General features: G+C 39.8%; 2 protein-coding genes across 3 annotated transcripts; one reads left to right on the forward strand and one right to left on the reverse strand.

The window, feature by feature from the left end:
• Positions 1-480: 480 nt before the first annotated feature.
• LOC120805980 (lysine-specific demethylase 2B) lies at positions 481-23,118 on the reverse strand. 2 transcript variants are annotated; one of them, XM_040156579.1, is made up of 21 exons: positions 22,946-23,118; positions 22,208-22,352; positions 21,918-21,996; positions 21,718-21,764; positions 20,519-20,697; positions 20,275-20,381; positions 18,192-18,285; positions 17,810-17,963; positions 17,512-17,627; positions 16,489-16,615; positions 15,434-15,840; positions 15,214-15,300; positions 9,017-9,247; positions 7,361-7,504; positions 7,134-7,220; positions 6,666-6,992; positions 4,899-5,974; positions 4,642-4,805; positions 3,412-3,573; positions 2,159-2,377; positions 481-1,199 (listed from the first exon to the last, which is right to left on the reverse strand). In XM_040156579.1, exons 1-21 carry the CDS (start codon positions 23,015-23,017, stop codon positions 1,018-1,020), a joined length of 4,206 nt encoding a protein of 1,401 aa, XP_040012513.1. In that variant the 5' UTR covers positions 23,018-23,118; the 3' UTR covers positions 481-1,017. The 2 variants fall into 2 exon arrangements, with proteins under 2 accessions (XP_040012513.1, XP_040012512.1); XM_040156578.1 differs by having other exon boundaries at positions 4,899-5,977.
• orai1b (ORAI calcium release-activated calcium modulator 1b) lies at positions 23,095-24,987 on the forward strand. The gene is made up of 2 exons (XM_040156583.1): positions 23,095-23,936; positions 24,044-24,987. The coding sequence occupies exons 1-2, from the start codon at positions 23,823-23,825 to the stop codon at positions 24,599-24,601; spliced, it is 672 nt and encodes a 223-aa protein (XP_040012517.1). The 5' UTR covers positions 23,095-23,822; the 3' UTR covers positions 24,602-24,987.
• The last annotated feature ends 764 nt before the right edge of the window (positions 24,988-25,751 follow it).

The raw sequence follows: 25,751 nt of genomic DNA on the forward strand, positions 1-25,751 counted from the left end.
GATGGTTATAATATTTAACAGTTACAAAATCTACTGATTGTGTTGAAAACAGATTTCTTTTCTGCATGCAGCGCTAAAACGCTTCCTTTCACAAAGCACCGACAATACTAAAGAGTGATGACTGACAGACACCTTTGTATGCAGGTTTGTTTTTATATAACCCAGTAACTAGAAGCTGTTAGTAGAATTAGCGGAACAGTTTAGTTTTGAAAAAATATGCTTTATACACTGTACACTGTATAGTGTATGTGTGAATACATTCGTGTATTCATATTTACTGTATCAGTGCAAATAAACTTTTTAAACTTCTCTTCTACATATCTCATCCACAAGGACATAACAACAACATATGTAGTCTTATGAAAAAAAATAAAAGTACAGTACCTTGGTCCAATCCGAAACAGGGCACTGACACATATAATGAAATTTAAAAAAAAAAAAAAAAACAAACAAACAAACAAACAAACAAACACCCACACAAACACAGGCTACCATCCTACAGTTTGGCAACAAATCATTAGACTTTTGCCTCTCAACAATAAAGAGCTTAACAGTAATGCCGACTGATTATCAATTTCAGTGGTATGATACTGTACACTGGTGCATTCAATACTGCACATAAATGTATGAAACACTTTCTGATACAAAAATATTACTCTATAATGCAATAAACTTTGCATTAGAACAAGAATAGTCTATGAACACCAAAAGATATTAATGATACAATACATAATCAATACAAAGAAATAAATAAACCTATAAACAGGTGCAAACAAGAACAAAAACATTTTTGCAATATTGTCTTCACTGGACAAGATTTCCATTTTTACATTCTGGCTTAGCAGCACAGCTTCCCTCTTTTACAGAAACAGACAGCGTCCTCATGTCTGCTCAGTAGTCTGCAGATGTTCATGAAACACAGCGCCGTTCTCCACTAGCAGACAGTCATCTGCTGCCTCCATGTGGACAGTAGTTTCACCACTCGTAAATGTCAAACTGTCTCCCGCGCTCCTCTGTCTAGCTGATCTTTTGCAGCAGTTTGTCTTCTATCAGTTCAAACTGCACGCTGACTGACATTTCTGCGATGAACTGGTCGCATCCTTCCTTGGTCACCTGTTTGCAGTATCGCAGGTCGATATGACATATGCTTCCACAGCGCTTGAAATAGGTCAGCGACTGGTCTGTGACCTTGTTACAGACTGCACGAGGAGAAATTGGGTTAGAAGAAAAAGAAGAAATGATGCATAATGGGTCACCTGCACTGACAAAAGCTATGGATTAATCAACCCATTAGGATATTCTAGGACATGAAATCCAAAGGCCTCATTATGATGAGAAGTGTTTTGGGATAAATGTGCAGACTGATGCCCCCAACAGAAAGCCAAAATACATTTGCCTTTCAGCTTCTAACACTTAATGGCATTCCAGAGAGACAACAAGAATACAATCTGATTATTATTAGCATTTTGTACACTTTCCAATAAATGGTGAAATACATTTTTTAATTGTATTGTAATTTAATACCTGTGATAGAACAGCAAGAAGTAACACCACAAACTACAGCTTCCAAAATGATCATGAAGTTGAATCGACACTTCTCGAAAACAGTTTGTACAAAAACTGAACGTTAAAATCTTCATGAAGATAGGATTTATTGCAAGTCTGTTGCATTAGCCTGTGTTAGTTTTACTCAGGTGTACTGAATAAACTGGTGTACATCGCCACATAAGAATATAGGTGGTATTTATTTTGTACCGTAACTTCCAGAAAAACTGTGACTTCAGGTTTCAAATCACTCCCTGCAGGCAACTGCTTTACCATTTTACCAAAGGTGACAAAATGTTCATCGTGCTATATTGAGCATCTGTCACAAGTTTAGGTCTCCCCAAGCAGATTTCCACCCTGTGCTGACATGACACGGCACAATACACTGTCTGGAAGGTGGGAAAGCAGAGTAAAAACTAGGCATGTACTTTGGAAAAAGGTTTTGCAGTAGTGTGAAGTATACATTATTTGTGTTTAATGAAGTACAAACACCAGTTTGGTCCTCCAGCTAAAGAGATGATACTTAAAAACCTCTAATAAATTCAAAATTCCGTCATAAGTGGGAGCAAGTCAAATGCAGGCAGATTTACAGCCAACAAGGACAGGCTCGTACCTGACAGGTTGATGTCAGTGAGCGAGTCTCTGGTGGTCGTCCCTGCAGCAGTCAGGATGTTGACAGACTGGTCAGTCACGTGGTTGCAGTAGCTGAGGTCCAGCTTGGATAACAAGGGCATGTAACGGATGATGAGGCGCAGAGACGTGTCCGTGATGTCCAACCCTGCCAGACGCAGGTCCTCCACGTTACGCAGCTTACTCCTGTTGTCTAACTGACCTACAAAGTGTTTTTTTCAAAAAAAAGTGAAGAACATTAACAGTTGGATAGAGAAAAAAAAAAGAGAGCATTGACTGTATTTAGTCAGTGTATTAGTGTGTCTGACCATATGAATTAGCCTTCACTGTAATCATGGTAAAGTTGGAATTTTTGTAGTTGTTCATGTCACTATATATGTAGTTAAAGGATAAATCTGGTGATATTCTATATTTTTCTTATGGTCAACAAATCCCATTAAAAGACTGAAATAAATGGGGAACCGATTCTTTTAGGCATTGTCAGTGTATCCAAAGCTGATATATAACTCAGTCCTCTTTGCCATAGACCTCCATTGTATCCAAACCAATTATAAACATATCATTGAGCCACACAACTGCTCTGACTGACATGTTCCTCATTATCATAAACACGGCTACTGCAGTTGATACTGAGACAATCCCACATACACCCTTCTGCTGCTGTTAATAGGCACTAGAACACCAAATGTGTATTAATCCGCAGCTGAAAATAGTCCCCAACAAATACACTATTTACTCCTCTATGAGTAGCGTTTGCTGAAAACTACAATGCCCAGCCATTTTAGGAAATGGTGGACCCTTTATAAAAACATAAATCTATTTATTTGTGACCCATTTCAATCACTTATGTCTTCAGCAGGAACCACTGGGTGCCACAAACAGGAAGTTGTAAATCATTAAGAGACAGACTAATGTATTGCTGGTTTTGGTCTTTTCATGGGATTTGACAACAGTAAGAAAAATACAGAATATCGTCAGCCTTGTCCTTGAAGTTTATGTGATCATCAGATGAGAAATTAACAGATCAGAATGAATATCTTACCATTGTGGAAACAATCCAGTCACTTTAAACCTGTTTAGATTTGGCAACAATTCAGGTAAAGAACTGCAATGGATAGAGTAACTCGTACTGTACAAATTCTCATTAATTTCCTATTACTCCATGGTCATGTTTACTCACTCATCCACTAATTTCTCAGACAGTTTAGTGAGAGCATGCGAATAACAGGTTGGTACCTGGCCTGTTATCTGTGGGAGGCGACAGCAGGTCCCTCATCTGGGCATCTTTAAGTCCCTCAACCCACTGAACATCCAGAGTTCGCAGGAGAGGACAGCTGGAGGTGCAAAGAGCAGAGACGGCCACCCAGGAGCATCCCGACAGCAGCAGCACACGCAGACCTGCAGGGACGGCAAAGACATACAAAACGTCATGTTAAAAAAAAAAAAAAAAGAGCTACATTTTTTTTTTGTGTTCTTTTGTAAACTCTATCAGGGGTCTACTTCATTCTCATGCCACAAGCAGCAATATAGCAAGCTAAATATACTGCAGATTTATCTCCTGTTCAGCCTGGTTAAAAGATGTGCCCTATTTTTCAGGTTTTCTGTCTCCAGAGTTTTACTTAATCTGAGGTCAGAAAATAACCCAACGCAGACGCAGTGAGTATTCATATCTAATTAACTGAATCATCCAGCAAGGAGATTTGTAAGTAACAAAGAAAATCATCTAAAGTAAACAATCTAAATTCAGGAGCCTGTGGGGATACAATCATCCATATGGAGGAGCCATATGGGAGCATGTTACTGAAACACTTGGCTCATTTCACAAAGACAATAGTTAAACTCCAACTTCTTCAAAACTGCACATGCTAATAGAACAGATTTTTTATCAACACCAGAAAAATAGTAATATAACTGTCTATAGCACATTCTGTCTCACATTTTTCACCAAATTAAATGTGTTGAGAAATCTTCAAAAAGACGGTTACTCAAAGGTTAGACAACTTTATTGCTTCCCTTTATTTTACATACAGTGGTTAAATACATGGTAAATTTGGTTAAATTACTGCATGTGCTACTATTGTAAGGTTGTATCAGGGTGAGTCGCCGTCTCACGATATCTCTATAATTATCCGTATCATTAAATTTTTTTCATAACCACTAAGAATCTGCCAGGAAGGAAACTGGAAATTTTCCTTTAATAAAACCCTCAGTTCAGTCCATTTAATATTTTTTATAACATTGAATAATAATGTAGTGAGATAAACTGAATTCAAAATGATCTCTCTCAAGAGGGCCTCCTCAGCTATGGTGCATTTTTGTTTTTTTGTCTCCCTCTTGTCCCCCCACACACAAATACACAACATTGCCAGCAAAAGCACTCTAGTTTCCTTCCAACAAAGCATCTTATCTCCTATATTGGCTGTTTTTAAAACATTTATACAGTGCAGTGTTTTTGAATGTATTTACCTGGCAGTCTGTTGATGAGCCAGCTGAGTTGTTTCTTGGAGATGTTGGTCCAGCTGAGGTCCAGAGCGACTGGCTGTCTCCGGATGATGCCGCTCAGCATGAGCGGTGTGATGGACTTACAACGGTTCAGATTGATGTGCTTCCAAAGCCTCTTGTCACAGCACCTGGTGAGACACGCAGCTCATACTTTCAGAGGAGCGCTGTGTGATGAAGTGTAGAGGACACGTTTTCAACTCCACAGTACATCTTGTACTCACCATCTGTTCCAGGTCCTGCAGACACGCATGCAGACACAAAGATCTCTGTGAGTCAGGTGACTGAATACCGTCATCCACATCTCTCGGCGCATCACGTGAGCTTCACCGTCGTTCAGCGGCAGTCTGTCGGGTGGGGGACTGATGGGAGGGGGCCGGATCACATGGCGCTCCATTTGGATACATTTTGGCGGTGACCGGCAGGGGAGTGGCCGGGGGCATATCGGTGTGATTGGTGTGCTTCTGTTCCAGCCGAGGGGTGAGTAACCACGTGGCGTCCCATTCACCTCTCGCCCCCGATGTCGCAGCCAGTCACCCAGGTCGCTGCTGCCGTTGTTAAGAGGCCATCTAGGCTTCTGGTCGTCTACTTCGTTCTCAGGCTCAGGTTTTATTGGCCTGTGGTTTTGATTGGCCAGGCAGTCCTCCGTTTTCAGCGGACGTCTGTTTTGATTGGCCACACCTTCTTCCATTTTAAGGGCCCTACGGCTCTGATTCGTGGTTGAATCCTCTGTTTTTAGTGGTTTACGGTTCTGATTGGTCACAGAATCCTCATTCTTCAGTGGTCGTCGATTGTGATTAGCCGGACTGTCCTCTGTCTTCACTGAACCGTGGTTCTGGTTGCTCAGACAGTCTTCTGTCTTGGGAATCTCCTGGGTGAACTCTTTGCTCAGCTCTTTGTTTGGGAGGCGACGGCGCTGATGGCGAGCCTTCAGCTGAGCAGAGGTCCTCTCCTGAGCGTCTCCTGGTTCGCTGCTCGGTCCAGCTCTGGGAGAGTTGGAGGAGGACTGGTCACTTTCTCTGGTTGCAGATGTTCTCAGCAGTGGACTTAACATGACCTTGCCTTTGTCCTCTGCACTACTGTCTCTCTCTTTTGTCAGGGTCTCCTCTTCCTCTTCCTCCTCATCCTCTTCTTGGTCCTCATCATCATACTCGTTTTTCTCCTTTAAATGAATCCTATCCAAGGAGAAACCATCTTCCTCATGATCCTCCTGGTTGTCTTCTTCATCACCGTGATCATTCTCTGTCTTGATTTGGCGCAGCAGCTTCGGAGTCATGGGATCATCCGGTTTTGAAAGCTTCTTCTAAGAAAGAATACGAGGAACATACATTTGTTTTTTAGCAGTCACAATTCTCAGTTTATCTGTGTGAATTTGAGTATACTATAATTAGTATACTATAATTATATTACATTTTTACTGTATATTCTATTTTCAAGAGAATTAGGGCAGCTCCAATTGGATTTATTAAATTCTGACATATTTCATTCCTTCCTTTTAATTAAAAATAGAAACATATTTGTCCAAAAAATCCTCCAGGACAGTGTCTGTATATCGAGCAAGTGCACACAAGTGCACACAGGGTTTACCCAAAAGTTGAGAAACGCTGGTACAGTGCATTTGCACATTTTCACATAGTTTTATTCTTCAGTTCTCAGGATGTCTATATCCTTCCCTTGACCCCTGAGTCATGGGGGCCACACAGCTGTTTGCTTTCTGCTACTGCACTATGTCCGGCTGGAAGTAGTACAGCTGTTAATTTGCCACAAAAATCTAATTGAAAGTACAATGTTCTGATGCAATGATGGAGATTATCAAGTGTAGCATATTATTATTATTTTGCACATATTAAAGCGTGTTTTTCAAAAAAGTGTTCAAAAGTGTGTTGTATACTTAGAAGGCACCACTCATTACGAATGAGATAATTAATGCCTTTTTTGACTACACTTCGTACTGTCTAACTGACAAGATCGCAAAGAGATGAGGGTCTTACCTTCTTTTTAACAACGACAGGCTCATCATTGGTGTCAAAAAGTTTCCTCTTTTTCCTCAGTGGGTTGTCCTCAAGCCTCGGCCGTGGCGTACCATCCAGAGACAGCAATGGGGGGCGTTTTTTAGGAGGCTCTTCGTCTTTCCTCTTTGGGATTTCCTCCCGCTCTGCCTTTCTCTTCACAGCAGATGTGGTAGTCAAAGCAGTAACAGTTGCTGTAGCCACCATGGGAGAGTCAGGCTCCTCTTTTGAATCCCGGTTTAACCGTGGTTCTTTCAGCAACGAACCAGGAAGGTTTGATGCATACTTGAACCCTGGCCCCCTTTTTTGCTTTGAGGCCAAAAGGTTAGAAAAAAAGAGGACACAACTTTATTTTACTGGTCCTGAATTCTGATATATAGTCAACTGTTTAATAATTTCTCATGCAGAATTTTTTGTTGTTTGTAGAATAAAGTCCATACAGATGCTTACTTTCCCTGTTTTCCCGGCATGGTTGCACTTTGGGCACTCCCAGCAGTTTGGCAACTCATCATTGACTACTCCATTTGAATCTTTCACCTGAACAAAAAGAAGCACACAAAGACTATTAAACAGTGAGCGACAACTATGAAAGGAAAAAAACAAACAAACAACTCAATCATTCTAATGAAATACTTTATGGTGGCAATATTCAGTACTAATGATATTGATTAATTTACCTTAAGACAGTTAGGATGAACAATCTCATTGCAGATGGAACACTCCATGAGCATGAGATTAAATTTTTCTTCCTCGTCCTCCACAGTGTCCTCCTTCCCTGCCTCTCCACAGACAAGACACACTGCTGTGTGGGGCAGGACAGGCTGGAGAAAAAAAAAAAACAGGGTAGAAGATTAGGCAACCGTATTAAATCACTATCCTCTTTCAGAACAGTTCTTCTTGGTCATAATTGCGATTGACAAGCTAGCTAACCCACACTTCATCTCTATTCTGTCATTCATATAATATGCATTCGTTTAAGGTTCTATTACAGTGGTGCACTAGCTATCTGCAATGTTTTTTGGTGCATGCTACGTGTGGACTTAACAGTATATAAACATTATGGTCTCTGAAATGTATAGGAAAACATATCACTGTGATTTCAGAACATATCACTGCTATGTCTTATAATCGCCTACTCACATTACTCAACTAAGAAGCCCGAAAATTAAAAATCTAATCTGACTGATGTAATCCTCATGTGATGTGGAGCCTAGGAATCTGTGGATTCAAATCATTCTGGTCCCATGTTTTACATCAAGGTAATGGAAAGTTTATACAGTAGGATTGAACTGTATTTCTGATACTTTAATTACTTTTATCATCATTGCTCTGAAAGCCTTTTATTGATTTTAATTTGATTATATTCACTCTGAATCCAAAATGTCAAATGAACACCTTCCAACTTGTTGATTATTGTCAGTTAGCAAGCAAGCTAGATAGAGTACCACCAACAAATGGGCTCATGTGTCACAGCAGGTATTGATGAACTGTGGGATATGCTTAGCTCTGAGCACTGCTTTGAAGCAGAATCAGAGTAAGTGAACATCAAGAGTGGGTTAAGCATATTGGCATATCTTAAAAGTGGGACACGGTTGCTAAAGGGACAGATGCTGAGTCTCTCTCACTTTACAGTGGTCAATCATTCAATCTGAATCTATCTCACTGAAAATATACTGTATGTTGCAGAAGCAATCAAACCCAGTCCTCTCTACATGTCTCTGTCCATGGTGCTGAAACATTCAAACACAGTCTCCATGGCCCAGCGCGAGTCCTGCTAACGCTCCGTCCGCTTCTACTACTACCTGCTTTATTATTATTACTTCTGTCCCTACTACAACAAATGGCAAATAGTAACTAGCAGCAACTCAGAGTTACCATAGCAACCACCTGGAACACCCTAACAATCACCGTGTACTGGCCTGGCAACCACGTTGAACACATCTATTTAAGCCATACAATAAAAAAACTTTTACGGAGGTTTTACTATTTCTCGGCCAGGTACAGTGACCTCTTTGCTTGTTTTTTTGGCAACCTCGTGGTACGACAAGATTCCAGCAGGAAATCCTTTGGGGTTTTGTTTGTGAACGTTATAGGTGTTGGGAGGTAGATTTGCGTTACCTTCAGACAGTGCCAGGCTAGCTGTTTCTCCCGTTTCAAGTCTTTATGCTAAGCTAATCATCTGCTTCATATTAAACATACAGACACAAAAGTGGTTTTGATCTTCTTATCTACTCTCTCAGCAAAAAAAGCGAGTAAGTGCATTTACCAAAATGTCAAACTGTTCCTTTAACATCAAAAAAATTCACAGGGAAGAATATAACCAAGGAACTTACTGCGATGCACTGCCTCATGATGCAGGACTGTTTCATACGGCCTGGCCCACCAAACTTCTTCATGTCTTTACAAAAGTGGCACTCTCCACACTCCGTCCGCAGGCATGCCTCACACTTCCGACAGCGGGTCCTTCTCCTCCTGGCACCGGATGTACCCCGACTAGCTGACAGCTTGACTGCTGAAGCAGGAGAAGCTGCCATCTTAGGTTTTGGCCGGTTGGGAGGCCGGGGCTAAAAGGGTGAAGAGGATACAGTGTCAAGTATCTAAAACCATAAGCCAACAAATATTACACAAATACAAAGGTCATCTAAAGGTCAGATGAATTAGTTTGCCGATGAAGTATGAATGTTTTACTTTTTAAAAATATTTATCAATGTTATTCTGCTACATATTAAGTATGCTACTAAAAATATATATTAAAAATACAATTATAATAAGTGTATTTATATAAGTGCATTCATACGTATAGTAATAGTGTGAAGCATATTTGGAGCATGTAGTGTGTCAAAGGCAGCACGCTTGCATTAGCTTTTTCAGTAGAAAAGACTTATAAGTTTAGGATCTATATATCACCAATTACTAAATGGTCAGCAAACTACAAACGACAATTCAGTGATTTTGTTTTTACCAATTTATTAGGATTTATAAAGAAAAAGAAGGCATGAGGCTCTAAAGAGCACCTCAATCTATTGTTCTGAAATACACTGCATTTTTGTTAATAATGGTGCTATAGCCTAATAATAAGCCCTTGCAATCATGATAAATAATAAGAGAAAAAACAAAAACATTATATTAAATTGAGCTGGGGTCAGTGCTTTTGGTGGATGTAGGTGGTACTGCCTGATACATTCTGTGCTCTTTCTGATTCTGGGTCAATAGTTCCAAACACACACACATGGAAAAAAAGAAAAAGGAAGAAAGGAAACAGCACCTGCATCCTTATGTGCATACACATATAATGTACATTTTCAAACACAAACCTGATCAAAACATGCTATGTGTATAAAAACATTATTCATGGCTGTTAAAGCACAAGATCCAGGAGAAAACAAACACATCAAGACTGTCCCCAGAGGCGTCTTCCAGATTTAGCACTTCACTTGCTTGTATGTTTCTACATCAAAGAGAAGCTGCACTTATGGCTACATTTCACACATGGATCACTAGGACCCATTTTTCTGTGTTAGGGGGCGTGCAGACAGATTTATAACAGTACACACGAATTCAGCTCTATTCAATAGAAGTGGGTAAGGGAGATGAGATGCCTTTGATCTGAATCACTATTGTCTTGTGTTATATATTTTGCTCCTTTCCAGGCTCAGAACCAAACCACAACAATGTATTTTTAACATGAAAACCACATGTCAAAATACTGCCAACCATGCCACACGAGAAAATATGTGGCAATGTGTGAGATGAAATGAACAGGAACAAGGAGTGAAAAAACACTGCAGCTCTTGGAAATGAAGATCAGATTTCTTTAGTTACATCGGCAGTGCAGATTTTCCTAGCATCAGCATAGCAACAGCCACGTCCGGTTCCCTAACAGAACAGTCTATGACACACAGACTTGTAACCAATAAGAACTGTAATGAGACCCTCTAACAGAAAAAGAAAGCAGGCTCAATCTTAGGCATATTACAATAATTTTTTCTAACAATAGCCATGAAATAGACTGACACAGAAAGTCAGATATGTGGTTACCAGTCAGGATTAGAGTGAAATACTGGGGGGGTAGTCTGTACTGGACTGTTCTGGCGGCTTATAGACAGGAGGAACACACTAATGAGACCAGATATCCCAGCACAAGAAACCCAGCACTGCAGCTAAAGCACCATAATGTGTAACCCTGCTTCTGCCAGGTCCAAGTGTCGGACAACAGGTTGAAGGTATGATCAATCTGCTGATGTCAGAGCACATTAAATAATAGGTAGCCAAGCACTGTCTTTGTTACACCTGTAACTTAAACAATTAAACAATTTCAGATAGCTGTCCATAATGTCCCCTAATCCCCCCTAAACCGCCTCGTCCCCCCGCCCCGCTGTCTGCTAAGTGGGTGAGGACGGAGGCAGATATCTCTGTGATAGAATTAAATGATAGAAGAGGTTGACAACAACACTACTGAAGAAATGAAATGCCTCTCAGTTTTACTAACTACCCACTGTCTCAGGTACCAGTGTTTTTTGCGACAATATCTAAGATATCTTGACCAGAAAATATGACACTGGTAGCAGTGTAGTCTTTAGTTTAGCCATCAGTAATTGTTGTATATGCAATCTCTTTATAACACATAGTGTATACATGTGTCATCTTTGTACAGTCATGAGGACAGTAAAAGTGACCAGCTAGTGATTTCTTGGCTCTTCAAAGCTCATTTCGCCTGATAGCATAATCAGAAGCAGACTCTTGTGTTCACTGACGCAACCTCGAAACTCATGAGCTACTGTGGAGAACAGTGGAAATCAATTACTGTATATGTAACTTAACATAATCTTAAGCACTTGGTGAAGACGGCGCATACTGAGCACAGCTGCAGAAACAACAGGACAAGTTCTTTTATCAAAGAAGAAGAAATTCAAAATCAGACAGCTGTTTGAAACAGAAATAAACCTGAAGATTACACTGACATGAACAGATCACTGCCACATTTTGATGACATTTCTCAAACTATTGTGACCAAAATTCATTATCTCTCTATATCTTGTCTAGGAATATGCCTGGAAACAACTGACTTGGCAAAAAAATTGGGTTCACAAGTTCCTGGAGGGATTACTTTCCCGTTAAGCTTTACAGGTGGCATATGTTTTAAAGCTGATGCTGCATTTGAAAAATCACAAAAACGTGGTTGCTCCAGTACAAAAGTATGTAGTGTTAAGCCCAGATTTTACTTATGAGAAAAAACTATTAAACACCAACTCTAATAAAAACTCTGGAATTTATAGTACCTCAGGAGCAGTGAGGATTGTGAAAAAAAATTGAAAAAAAAAACAAACAGTGTTAGTCAGTTGTCAATCAGTTATGAGTATGCACACCATGCTTTCAAAATGTTGAGAATATACTGTTAAAGCAGGTATTCTGGCAGTTAATAGTAACTTAGCCTGCTGTGATTATCTCTAATTGATGTTCAAATAGCTGGACTGTGACACTAAGAACAGGTGCATTCACATGACTGGAAGAAACAGAATTGAAAATTACTTAAGATGTTTGTCAAAAGAGAAAGAGAAAAATGGACTCAGTCATCTGCAGTCAATGTTTTTCAAATCCAAACACAGCCACAGAATTAATGTAAAGGGGTGTGGTTCACAGTTAAGTAAGAGAAATATTTAAATGAACGAACACATTTCTTGCCGTGTAAGCAAGTGTCATCTTAGATCAACCAGACATTCACACTGAACAATATCAAAAAAATCTTTTCATCTTGACTGCTCTCTCATTAACACATACTGGCACAATAACATTTTATTTTTTTTTTTTGTTTTGCTGTCACATGTATTCTAACATTCAGATCTGCTGCTTTCACAACCAAACCATGAAAGATTCATCTTCTGCATCTACGTGAATTCCCATTCCTCTGCTTCTCTCCTTTGAAACAACCAATAGCAGCCCTGAGGCTGTGAGCTATATAAACACAGCCCTCTCCTATTGCTGGATTTACCTGACAAACACACACAAGCATGCACACACACGCACACACAAACATAAAACCTATCAAAAAACAAAGGGCAAAAATCAAAGACCAAGCTCAGAAGGTAGAGTGAATCAATGCATTTCTCTCCAGGTAGCTCCATTTCCTCGCTGCCCTGTGATGCTGCACGCTGCTCTGTCTGGCACAAGCATTCCTCTGGTGGCCTCACTATGCCTGCCTGCAGGGGTTTGATGTGCTAACCTGCTCAGAGTCTGAGTCGTAGTCCTCATCATCAGCGCTCAGCGACATGGCCATGGCTGGTTTTCACACACCGTCCAGCTCACAGCAAACTGACATGGCTGCAGTCTCCTCCGCCTTCCACTCCTGCTCCTGCTGTCTGGCCTACAGCCCTCCCTCCTGCTCCAAAGCTCCACAATACCACAAGCAGATGTAGGAAACACAGACAAGCCTGCCTCATTAATATGGATCGACTCCCTGTAAAAGAGGAGGGGTGCTGGGAGGCACAGGGCCAATGGGAGGCTGCTGTGCATCAGAAAATGTACTGGGGGTGTCTGCCTCTATCCAATGAGAAGAGAAAATGCAGAAATGGTGTTGTCATATTCATGTTGAGTATCACAGGGAGAGGAGAGCAGGCTCTGCACAGCCAATAGAGCCAGATGGCATCTCATTACAAAAGGCAAACACAAAGACGCCCCACGACCAGCAGCTGGCCTTTGGAGAGACGGGTGGGGGTGATCCAGAGGGTCCATGAGGCCAACAGAAATCACTTCCATACATTCATATACAACACATCCCATCCTCCCTCCTGTTGAGGCTTCTTTGCCTGTTACACAGTTCATGCATTGTTTGGACAATTAATAATTCACAGACAACTGAAGCATGTACAATACATAAAAATTAAAATAGAGTCATAATGTGGCACATGCAAAAACACTTTACTCATTAAACTTTACATTTGACCTCATTTTGGCTGACAGACTGTCTTAGCACATGCTGTATTTTTCAACAACCTTATATTTGATCAGATGATGAAATCAAAAGAGAAATTATATAGACATTAAGGCATCAGGTACTTCAAGCCCGCAAGTGTTTACCAGTATTTAACATTCTTACAATATCACAACTTCACATGGACTTTGTCTAAAGAGGTATTTTTTTATAGCAAACTGATGCTCAAAAGGCACATGCATAAATGGCACTTAACTAACTAGCATCTACATAGATTAAAAAATGTGACTGAAAATGTAAATCATGTATATCGTAAACGCCACGATTTTTGATTCCTGCCCGTTATAATAAATTTTGATACCAATTTGAGCTCCAAATAAACTTGAAATGAAACAACAAACATGTGAGCCATGAAGCAGTGAGGTGTGGATCTGCCTCAGGTCTGAGAAAAGTGTCATATAGTTGCTGTTCATAGTAAATAATGTTTTATGTTATCTACAGTTCGCTTAAATGCTTTTTTTTGTGAACCAGAGCACAAAGTGTGTTCATGAGAAAAAAATTCAGTATGTAGAAGAATTCATATTGCGGAGAAAGAAAAAATTAATTTAATTTTTTTAAAAAAAAACTCATTATTTACTTAGTGAGGCCATACTGCAGCCTGTTAAATCAAAATTACGCAAATACGTACATCTACTGCTCTAGAAAAGGAGTGCAATGAATATCAAAGCAAGAGAAGGAGGAGAGGATAAGAGGGACTTAAATTAATGAGACAACAAGAGAAGACTGAGGAAAAAGGTAAGAAAAGTAAGAGCAGGAAATGCTCCTCACTCAGAAAGTAAACAGATGAATAATGTTAAGCATAGAGGTGTAAGCCATAGAATATGGAATTATACACGGCCCATTTCTTTTTGATGATCAAAAATTGAAAAAAAAAGGTTAAATCTGGCAGTGCTTCAAATACAAACTGCCCTATTCTATGGTAATGATAAAAATAATCCAAAAGGTAGTAGTAGTCTGCTACTAATACTACAGATGTAAACCTAATTTAATTAAAATTCACTACTAATATTGAAAACCAGTCCCTTCTTTGACAATAAGTCATACTTATAAAATGCAAGATTGTATTAGCAGCCGACACAAAAGTATTATTTTAAACCACTGTCACTAGAAAGAGCACTCAGTAGGCTGCAGCTACATCATCACCTCTCACTCAGTTTAACTCCTTTAAAAATAATTTGCACTCGTGCAAAAACTACAAAGAACTAAAAACCATTTCTTCAAAATACAAACATAAAAGTAAAAAGACTTAAAATGGCTCCACTTATGTTGTAGACAGTACAGAGAAAATTTCACATTGCGGACTTTTCACATGAAAAGTTCAAAAATTGAAGTCAAGCAACAGGTGTACAACATCAAAACTCTGTCAATTACTTTATATATAATAATAGCAATGATTTTTCTACTGTATTAAGTGATCAAGCCCTATCCACTGTGTATACAATGTTCATCACCTTAATTTGAAAGTCACAAAATAAACATAAAGAACACTGTTTAGTGCAAAAGCAATCGGAAAGTGTCACAATACAACTGAAATACTCTTACCTTGATAGTTTTCTTAGGCCAGTACACCACAGGAACTCCAGTGATCGCTAATTTGGGGTCATCCTCGGCATGTTCTTTTAAGAGAACCTAGAGGGCCACAGGGGACATCAAAAAGTAAAAGGCAACTGTGTCTTGCCTATCGAATCATATCTATTCTGTAAACGAATGTGTGTGTGACTCAAACAAACTCATGTCTTTGTAATTTTTTTTGTCTTTTTACCTTCATGTCCTCCAGCAGGGCTTGTGGGTTCTCTATTCCCTCTGGGACACATTTCTTATTTTCAGGAAGTGACTCCAGCTTCTCAACCAGTGTCCTCAGTCCGCTCAGTTCAAACTCTGTCAAATGAGTCCATTTATTCTGAGACTCTGAGGCCGGAGAGTCAGCGGGGGTTTTGGGGAAATCTAGAGAAGTGGAGCCAGGATTACAGCTGTCCTCAGAGTCAACAGATAAAACAGCTCTGAGGTGTTGGCCCCTCCCATTGTCAGGAGAGTAGGGGCCATCCTGAGCGACTCTCTCTGGTTTTTCACCCTGGTCCTCCCTCACTTGAGTCTCACATGAGTCCTCGTTCATGTCCTGGCTCCTTGAGTCAGAGGAGGGGCTCTCTGTGTTTGTCTTGGTCTCATAGTCTGAAGGAACAAAATAACAGAGAAATCGTGTTATTAAACTACTTAACTTATATCTCTCCACGCTGTTTTTTTTTTTCCAGTGCCATCAGATGCAGAAATAATATACAGTACTATATGGTAACAGCAGACAGCCGGAGTAAATTATATCTTGTTTATATCCAGCCCTAATGAGCGAGGCTTTTAAAGAAAGACAGTAGAAGCAGCTCGGGGGATATTCCTACATTTGTGGGTCTGTTCATAGCTTATCAAGTGCTGGCTGGACTATAAAAACAGGCTTCGTTCTCGAGCCCTCCAGCAGAAACAACATCCCAAATTAGTATGCCTGTGTTCTCACTTTACATGGGCAAAGACTCCACAGTCCGTACCGTACTCGATTCATAGGTTTAAAGCAGTGAAAGAAAGCTAATGTTCAGAAATGGAATTAGACTATCCTGGACTTAGAAATAAGGGTGTGTCAAAAATTTTGCTGCAGAGCCTGTCGGAATGCAGCAGGACAGATGGAGATCAGAAATATCATTCATTATTAACATCTAATAAGAGATTTAGAAACTTGAGAGAGCTAATTACAACTGCAGTACAAGATTTTAACAGTATCCAAGGACACACAAGGGATATTACAAAACAGCTGCATTGCTTAATTTCACTGACCCATTAGTACAGGCTCTTTACGGATCTCCTGAGAAAGGTAGGACCGTTTGGTCAGGCAGTGCAGGTATCTCTCCAGGACATACCAGCACATCTCATAGTAGAAGGGGAAACGAAACTTGGATTGAACCTGACAACAGGGACAAAAAACATGTATTTACATGCATTCGGGTAATCTAGTTATTTTTGACCTTTTTCTAGTAACCCGATTTCTTAAATGCCATGTGATTAAAAAACTTCCGTTTTCTTAATCGGTGTTGTTAAATTTTTTGCAGGCAAAACCTTATTTCTTGCCCATGTATACACTTGACCAGATTTCTGTATGTTTTTATGTGTGTGCATGTGTATGACAGAGACTAAATATATCGCTAACGTGTGAAGGGATGTACAGGCTAAGAGATTTTTAATCGTAGCTATAGGTTTTGCTCTGTCACTACAGAAACTGTCCCCTCATGCATTTCACGCTTTTCGGCCTATTTTTTCCAAGAAAAAATTATAAAATTCTGAATCTATGCATAAAGTGATATTTTATGCATCAACATTTAGATGGCATTAAAATCTTTGTTTCCATTTCAAAAATATTTTAAAAATATGTAAATATTCACATTGACAAATGTTGAAAAATGTACCTTTCTTTGATATTAAATCACTGACATTCATGCCCCTTTCCTTTTTCAAGCTACCAACATCATACAACACACACACACACACACACACACACACACACACACACACACACACACACACACACACACACACAAACAAGGTATTGTCTTTTGAGTCCCACATATCTTCCTGACTTACATTTCTGTTCATCGTCTTTTTGCCACTGCCAAATGTTTTTTCCTTTGACTATTTTCCCTTATTTCTCTTCCAATCTTAACTACACTAATTCCTCCACCACACAAGTGAACTTTTCAACTCCCCCTGCTTTTCTGGGAGATTGATTTATCCCAGGCCCATTAGTCCCATTAGCGTATTGCAGCGCAGGTCAGAGTTCAGCCACATATCAATGCAGACTCTTACCTTAGTCCTATTCTCTATCTCATGGATTGTAAGCTGCATAGGAATGTTAAAGCTGTGCAGAATGTTGCCTCCAAAAACCAGCGTGTCCTCAGGAGTGTAGACAGCATGAATCCACCCTTAATTACAAAAAGCAAAAGTAAAAAGCATATGGAAAGAGATAAGGATTATAGAGGATTCATGCAAACTCACATAGCTGAATATACTGAATGATGGTCAGGTAAAACTTAGCATTTCTGTTAATTCAAGTGGTGACTGATCTCTTCCTGCTGGCTACTTTAAAACAGCCATGTCAACATACCAGATGGGATGAAGAAGGTGTATCCTTGCTTAAGCTCCACTCTCTGGCATCCATCAGCTCGGTCTCCCAGGAAGACATCACTCTGCTTGCCTGACAGAACCCAGTCTTCATAGAGGGCGAGGTTATGAGTGGTGGGAGGCACCAGCCAGAAAACCTAAGGAGAAGCAGAGCTTCTTATTTAGAGGGTACACTGCACAGTCATGGCCACGTTAGGTGAAGAATCAACTCTGAAAGTGTTAACAACACTCAAAGGTTTCAGAAATATTACCAGACAGACGTTTTCTTAATTTCTCCCCTTAATGTTCAATAAAGTTAATACTGATAAATGAAGGTTTATGGCCCAAAATACCAGACATTTTTGGAGAAACTGGAATAAACTTACTTTTTGTCCCTTGAATACATGATACCAAACTGAGGTTCCCCCAAAATCAATGTGGAAATCTGTGTAGCAACCCTTCACACTCATCAAACAATACCTAAGGGAGAAAATAAAAAAATAAAAAAATTTACAAGATACGCATTGTACAAAGTATATAGTAAGGATCTGCAGGTGTAACAGACTGGCATCCATTAAAATGTCTAACAATGAAAAACATAGCTCAACTAATTGGAAGGCAGCAGTAATCTCAGTTCACAAAAGCACTGCAGCACAGAAAGTTTTTCAAGTTTGGTCAAGTTATGATGCTGAATGACGTAACATTGCGCCAGATAGTTCTGCTCTTTCTACAGCACTGCTTGCACATGTTGTCTCTCACTTGGTGTGCAAGCTGCAGCTACCTCAAACAAACTTGTTTACATTGTGTCTCCCTGCCCTGCAGAATGAACTATCAATCAAACAGAGGAGCACACTGCCCAGAAATCTAAAAAAAAAATCATCAGGGACCTCATTTTTGACTGCTACATAAACTGGATGCGTTTTTTTAATCTAAAACATCTGAATTATTATAACTTTTAAGGCTAATCAGGTCATACTGAACAATAAATGAGACCACAGCCAGGGAAACAAAAGACTTTGACTGCAGCAATAATGGAAAATTTGCATATTAAACCCTGAGACAATTGATTTTACTTGCACGAGAGAACATGATGAATCAAAGACAGGTAATAATTTAGGGCTGAAACTACATTTTCATGATCGGTTAATCTGCTGATTAATTTCTCAATTGATTGTTTGGTAGTAGAGCGGGTAGTGGAATAGTGAAAAATACCAATCACAACGTCCTACAAAACAAGGTAACATCTTCACGTTGCTTGTTTGGCGTTTATGGTTTTATAAAATGCCTTACAGATATGCTATATTATCAAACCAACTGCCAAGCAATTTTATTCCAAATAACTGATCAATGAACAAATCATCAATAAACTCTAATAATAATTTTAAATTCGATTGCGAAAAATGTTTTTTTGCGAAATGTATATGGTTTACACATTTCTAAAAAGACCAATAAGAAAGGCATACCCTGAAAATAAACAAACCTATATAATATATCAATACAGCACATTAAATTCATGCCCAATATTTTGCACCTCTATGAAAGTATGATTATATGCTAAAAGAGATTGAAATGGATTTTTTTCCGGCAACATAGTGACAAGTAGCAATTTACAGGGAAGCCTTCAAACATCAGCCTGCTCATATAAAAATTGAAAGAGTAAAGATGTTTGATGTTTTTGTTACAAAAAAATAAGTGGTTCCCACAGTTAAACTGGCATGACTGCAGCTCCTTTGGTGAATGCAGACATTTGGAAACACTTTAATTTTTAATAAAGTACTGGTTTCAGCCTCTTGTCTGCACCAACACGAAGCGCTCCTGAAATAGTAAAATAACAGATAAACGCCACTGGTGGTAACTAACCACTAGGGGTGACAATGGCATGACGACTGCTGGTATCTGTGTTGGCTGAAATGATGGCGGAAGTTTGTTATTCCATCCTGTACAGCCCAATACCTACCACAAGCACACACCTAACCTCAATGAACAGTATTTAAAAAATACAATTACAATGATTAAATATAATTCAGGAGAGGGATGGAGAGGAAGAAAGTGGGTTTAGTAAGGTCTCTTTGTGATGGAGGGAAATACGAGCAACTGAGGTTAAAAGGAAAGGCACAATTGGTTTTGATTCTTAGCTATGCACTAATGCTGACAGCTGATTGTCCCAGAGGTGTCCGTGCAGTCAGACCGCAGCTGCTATAAACCCTCCTCCGCCACTGAAAACTCTGCTGCCTAGCAACAATCAAGAGCACTTACAGGAGGTGGATTACGACAACAGTATGCAGCGCTTTAAAGTGATGGAGCGATAGATGAGACATTCAGATGGGAGGTGGAATTTGAATTTAATGCCAATGGAAGCAGCAATTGTCTCCAAGTATTTTCCATATCTTGCTCTACAAATGCCATTTTTTACTCCCAGACTGACAGAGGACTTTGTCAAACCCGAAAAAAAATTCAGTTTATTCATACCTTTGCACTTTAGGGTACTTCATCTCTGAGATCACGTTGGTGGCTTCTATTTGGCTTTGTTTCAGATCAGGAGGCCACATGTTGTCCACCCAGTCGACTTGATCCACCTGTGAGAGCGATCAAAACTGTACTTTTATCCATCAGTCAGTGTTGTGAGTCAAAATTTTCTTTGATTATGTTTCCTGATTTGTCACCTTCACAAAACCGTTCACAACATCATACAGAGAGTGACATGTTATGTTACCACTGTGGGTCGCTTGATGAGGTTCTCCAGCTTAGTGTGGCTGAACTCTAAGCTGATGACATTGAAGAGTTTGTCCCGCTCTTCCTCTGGTGTCTCATAATACCGGACAAACTGAGCCATGCTCATTTCGGAGCCTTTCTGAGTGCTCACATCCATAACATCCACCGACCGACGACTGCCTGCAAGAAACAACCAGGACACCAGGTGAAATTAACCGATGAGCAGCTCCACTGTCATTAACATGTCCTACAATCTGTCTGTAAATTGGAATAAGAAAAGAATCACATGCTATTTGAGATTTATACACAAAAAATTTGTATCGTCCACATTTGACAGATTCCATCATAAACAACCGCAGCGTCTCATATAGACATGTAATTCACCATCTTTCCCACTAGATGGAGCAACTACACCCCATTCTGCTTTGAGTTTATTTCTTTCAAGCTTCACTTTACACAGATGTATTTAAATGCATTAAAAAATAATTGTAGCTGAAAAATCATCTGAGCACAGTTTTTAATATATTAACAACAGATGAAAAGTGCAAGATAATAGATGGAAACATTTATAGTTTTTAAAGGACTATAGAGAATGAGAAAGTGGACATGGACACACACACCTATTTTAATCATCCATCACACACATCATACTGTAAAAATGGCAGGTAGATAAACAGAGGGTGTGTATGTGTGTGTGTGTCCTCTAAATAAATAACATCATAAAAAAGGAGAAAACCATAAGCCAAAAACAGTATTACCAGTATAACAAGATATATCATTTATGTACTTTAAACATACTGTGACTATGATCTTTTACTTCTGTGTGAATTATGTCCATCTTCCAGATTACTTTTAGCAGTACATAACAGTTTTTGGTGCTTTCTTTTCTTTTGCCAGGTGCATTATTAAAAAAAAAAACATGATAGTAAATATGACCGTGGATGAGACAATATGACACTTTTAGGACATCAACTTTTTTATTGCAGAGATTTGTTATCAGGCATGACCATGATTATGAATCATTGTTATTAGTTTGAACAGCCCACTCACTCATTAATCTACACAGTTGTTACTCCACCTGCTCTTATTCTCTGGATTGGCAGCTGGGATACTTTCCCCCCTTTTAGATGCACATAAGTTTAATTCCTACAACATTAAACATGCATTAGCTTTAGTGTGTGTGTGTAAGTAGCAACTTACCAACTAAACCCTTAATTTCGCTAACTGTAAATTCTGGATCAGGCATTCTATGTGAATCAAAGAAAGGGATAGATGACACTCAGTTAGTCTCTTATATGCATTGCCAAATGGTCAAAAACATAAATACACAGCAAGTACTGTCAAAGATTATACTAAACAACGATCTGTAAATCGGTGAATACATAGAAATGGCTTCTCACCTGATTCCTAGTCCATCTTTCTCTTTAAAAATGAGTGGGATCCTGAGAGCCTCCCTTTGCACATATTCATATGTGAAGTCTGCAAGACAGTGTGTGTGTGTGTATGTGTATGTTTTTTAGTCGAGTGTTTATAGAAAAAAAAATGATGGTGGTAAAAAAAATAACAACAACATGCATTTTGCCAACCAAAAGGATATATATCTTCCTTTTGTATATATATAAAATATATAATAACAAAGAGTAGCAATAGCTGATCGAAAGGAAGTATGATGTAATTTGTGTTATATTACCTTTACCCTCCATCAAGTGGACAAAGTTTGCGCCGTAACTGTCACTGGCAAGCTTTTCCTCCACACTGAAACCTCTGATGTTTGTGATTTCTTCGACATCAGACAAGTCCTCGTTTTCGTCGTACATCCTTCGGCAGATGGAGCGCTGCCAGTGAAAACGAGATGAGTTATGAAAAGACGGACACGAGCTTGGAAAGCGAGCTCGCACCGTCGCAGAGGGCCCTCTCTGCACATAAACAGACCGTGGGACTGGTGGAAAGTGACTGAACATTCATTTTATTCCAAACTTTAAAATTGGATCAAGGGGGTTCCTATTCCGTTTTTTAAAAAAATAGTATGTTACGTTTCTATAGTAGCATCGTTTATTCTCAAGTGTGACGTCAAGTACAATAACCATTAAACGACACTTGTCCTGGGCAGCCGTTCTCGTTGGTACATTATCCCATAACGACAAATGTGAAATTTTTGTAGGATTCCAGTGATTTTGATGTGTATTTATCTTATTTTAACTACTCTACGCTCGCTTAACTTTTACAAATATTAAAAAAAAAAAAAAAAAAGTTGTTAAATCTAAAATACTAGATCTGTCGTTTTTCCTCAAGGGCTCTGACTTGAACAGCTTTAGTGACCTGACAAATATCCCAACGTTTATAGTTGCAAACGTTAGCTTAGCTAACTAATTAGCTCGCTGCCAGTCTCGCCTCATAAGCTAACGTTAACACGGCAGATGGTACACACCAGCCTGCGTCCGGATTCAGCACACGTTTCCGCGGGCTGAGCCATCGTCTCGTGTGGATGTTTTCCAGCCATTCAGTTGCGGGAGAGCATCTTTGTGCGTAGCGGAGTTAAAGAAGAAGCACTTCGCACGCTTTTCAGGTTCCAAACAAGGCAACCATGTTTTGTGTATTACGTCATCGCCAGGAACCAAAACATTGTTGGGCAACGTCACTGCACTTTAGTCCACCGCTTCTCATCTGCTTTTACAAACCATCAGGCATCGGCCACACCTGACAAAAAACACCGTGGGCTGGTGCCCGAACAAATATCATTACGTCTGACTTAACTACGAGCGAACAGCTCAGCTACGCCTCGTGAAAGAAAAACGAGCGATAACAAGCTTGTCCGTATTAAAACAAAAAACAAAACAAGAAACGCAGCTCTTAATTCTGTTATACATTTCAATAGTAATAACACTGTATGTGTGATGTACGTGGGACTCATGACGTCGACTTATGTACTAGTACGTGCGACCGTTCAAGTTTGTTTGTTTTTTTTTCTTTTTGACAATTACTACACATTAGAGGTGGTCATTAGCACCAGTATTAACTCAGGGGTGAGAAGTAAACCCCATTACTGGACAGATACGAAGCTGGCCGTTCGCTCAGCAGCGGATGTTGTCTTCGGAGCGCACAGGCTTGTGGGTAATATAAGGTGCATGCACACGCGGGACTGGAGGGGAGAAAATAGCTTCCGCAGTTCCGTCAGCTGGCGAGGGTAAATGTTTTGTAAGCGCGCACTGTTGGCATGTTGAACGCTTGTCTGTGTCGCGTCCCGCAAGAGTAACAAGGTAACTACGCCGGTGCTGCTCGTCCAGTCCCCTGACAAAAGGCACAGCATGAGTCTGAACGAGCATTCACTGCAAGCACTGTCCTGGAGAAAGCTGTACCTGAGTCGGGCTAAACTGAAGGCTTCTAGTCGCACGTCAGCACTGCTTTCTGGATTTGCTATGGTAACGCTCTCTCCAAAACCATCCTGTTGCTCCTCTGTAGGTGAATCGGTCATATCACACATCACTGACGCGTATAAAGTCGTGTTTCCTGTTCTCTTCCTTTCCAGGTGGCTATGGTAGAAGTGCAGCTGGACAACAGCTATCCCTATCCACCTGCTCTCCTTATCGCTTTCAGTGCCTGCACCACTGTCCTCGTGGCGGTTCACCTGTTCGCTCTGATGGTCAGCACCTGCATTTTGCCCAACATAGAGGCTGTCAGCAATGTCCACAACCTCAACTCTGTGAAGGAGTCTCCGCATGAGCGAATGCACCGACACATTGAACTGGCGTGGGCTTTTTCTACAGTCATTGGTACTTTGCTCTTCCTAGCTGAGGTGGTTCTCCTCTGCTGGGTCAAATTTTTGCCCATTAAACCCAACAAGTCCAACAATAATACAGTTTCATCAGGTGTGGCTGCTGCCATTACTTCCACCTCTATCATGGTCCCCTTTGGTTTAGTCTTCATAGTCTTTGCCGTGCATTTCTACCGCTCCTTGGTCAGCCACAAGACTGACAGACAGTTTCAGGAGCTGGAGGAGCTATCTAACCTCACCAGGCTTCAAAACGAGCTAGACAACAGAGGGGAATCTTCCATCTTGCAGTCTCCAAGCTCACATTTCCCATAGACAAGTATGGAGGATACAAATCTGTGGTGGAACTCTGACTCCTTGGGATTTCCCCCAAGCCAGAAGCCACATTATTGGTTTCTAATTTTTTTTACAGGAATGAAGATATATATTGCACCATTTTGTTGTGAAATTTACTTTTGTGAAAATAATTGTATTTACGGAAGACATGTTTGATCAACTATGAACTCACATCTGCCATAATGCATGTAACTTGAAATTGGAACTTCTTAACTGTGATAGTTGCTTAATTTATCTCTCACATTATGGCAGAGACAATGGAAACAATAACTTGGAATCCTGTCTTTTGCCTGCTGCATTTATTTATCCATTTGTCAGTGAACACTGTAATTGTTAATATATATTACCTTGTTGTGTTTTGTGAACCACAAGTATTTAACTCCTTCCTTGTTCACTGTGTAAATGATTTAGTGTAATATTCACCTATTTCATTTTTAATGCCTGTTATTTGCGTAGACTTAGTCAACAGCTGCCAAAACTACACTATTTGAGTACATTTGCTCAAATCTGTAGCTCAGGCTGTGGCGGCATAATAAACACTTTTTTACAAAGTGACATTCAAAGTTTCCAAGTTTCGAAAATAATTTGCATATACTATTTAAAAACATATCTATTAATGTTATCTGTGCAACTTACATGTAATCATTGACACAGGTTAAGCAAGTCACATTTTAAGTTCAAGAGTAGATTTAGTAAATATATTTTCACAGATCATTATCCTTATGCTGTGTAACCAACTGAGCCAGTCCTATCTTATGGTGAATTTTTCACTTATATTCTTGACACTTAAGTACTCGTTGATGTTAGACACTAGCAGTCCTCTGTGCTTCATTTTGTAAAGCCAGAGCCCTCCACTTATCTTGCATATCCTGAATCAGCATAGAGTACCCAGTGACTGCTTTTCCATCAAACAGATGTTTATTCTAACTTCATTTAACTGGGGTTTCATTCTCAACAAGCTAGAGAGACCGATAAATCTGAGTTAGGAATCTATATTTGGAGAGGTAGAAGTGCAGATGTGGTAGGAGCTCCATTCAGAAGTTACAGTATTGGAAAGCAGAAAGTTGATAAGTGCTATCTGGTCACTTCAGGAGGCGGTTGTAGGTGCAGATATTCCACCATTATTAGA

The sequence above is a fragment of the Xiphias gladius genome, chromosome 20 (assembly GCF_016859285.1).
Source record: "Xiphias gladius isolate SHS-SW01 ecotype Sanya breed wild chromosome 20, ASM1685928v1, whole genome shotgun sequence".
Classification (NCBI taxonomy): Eukaryota; Metazoa; Chordata; class Actinopteri; order Istiophoriformes; family Xiphiidae; genus Xiphias; species Xiphias gladius.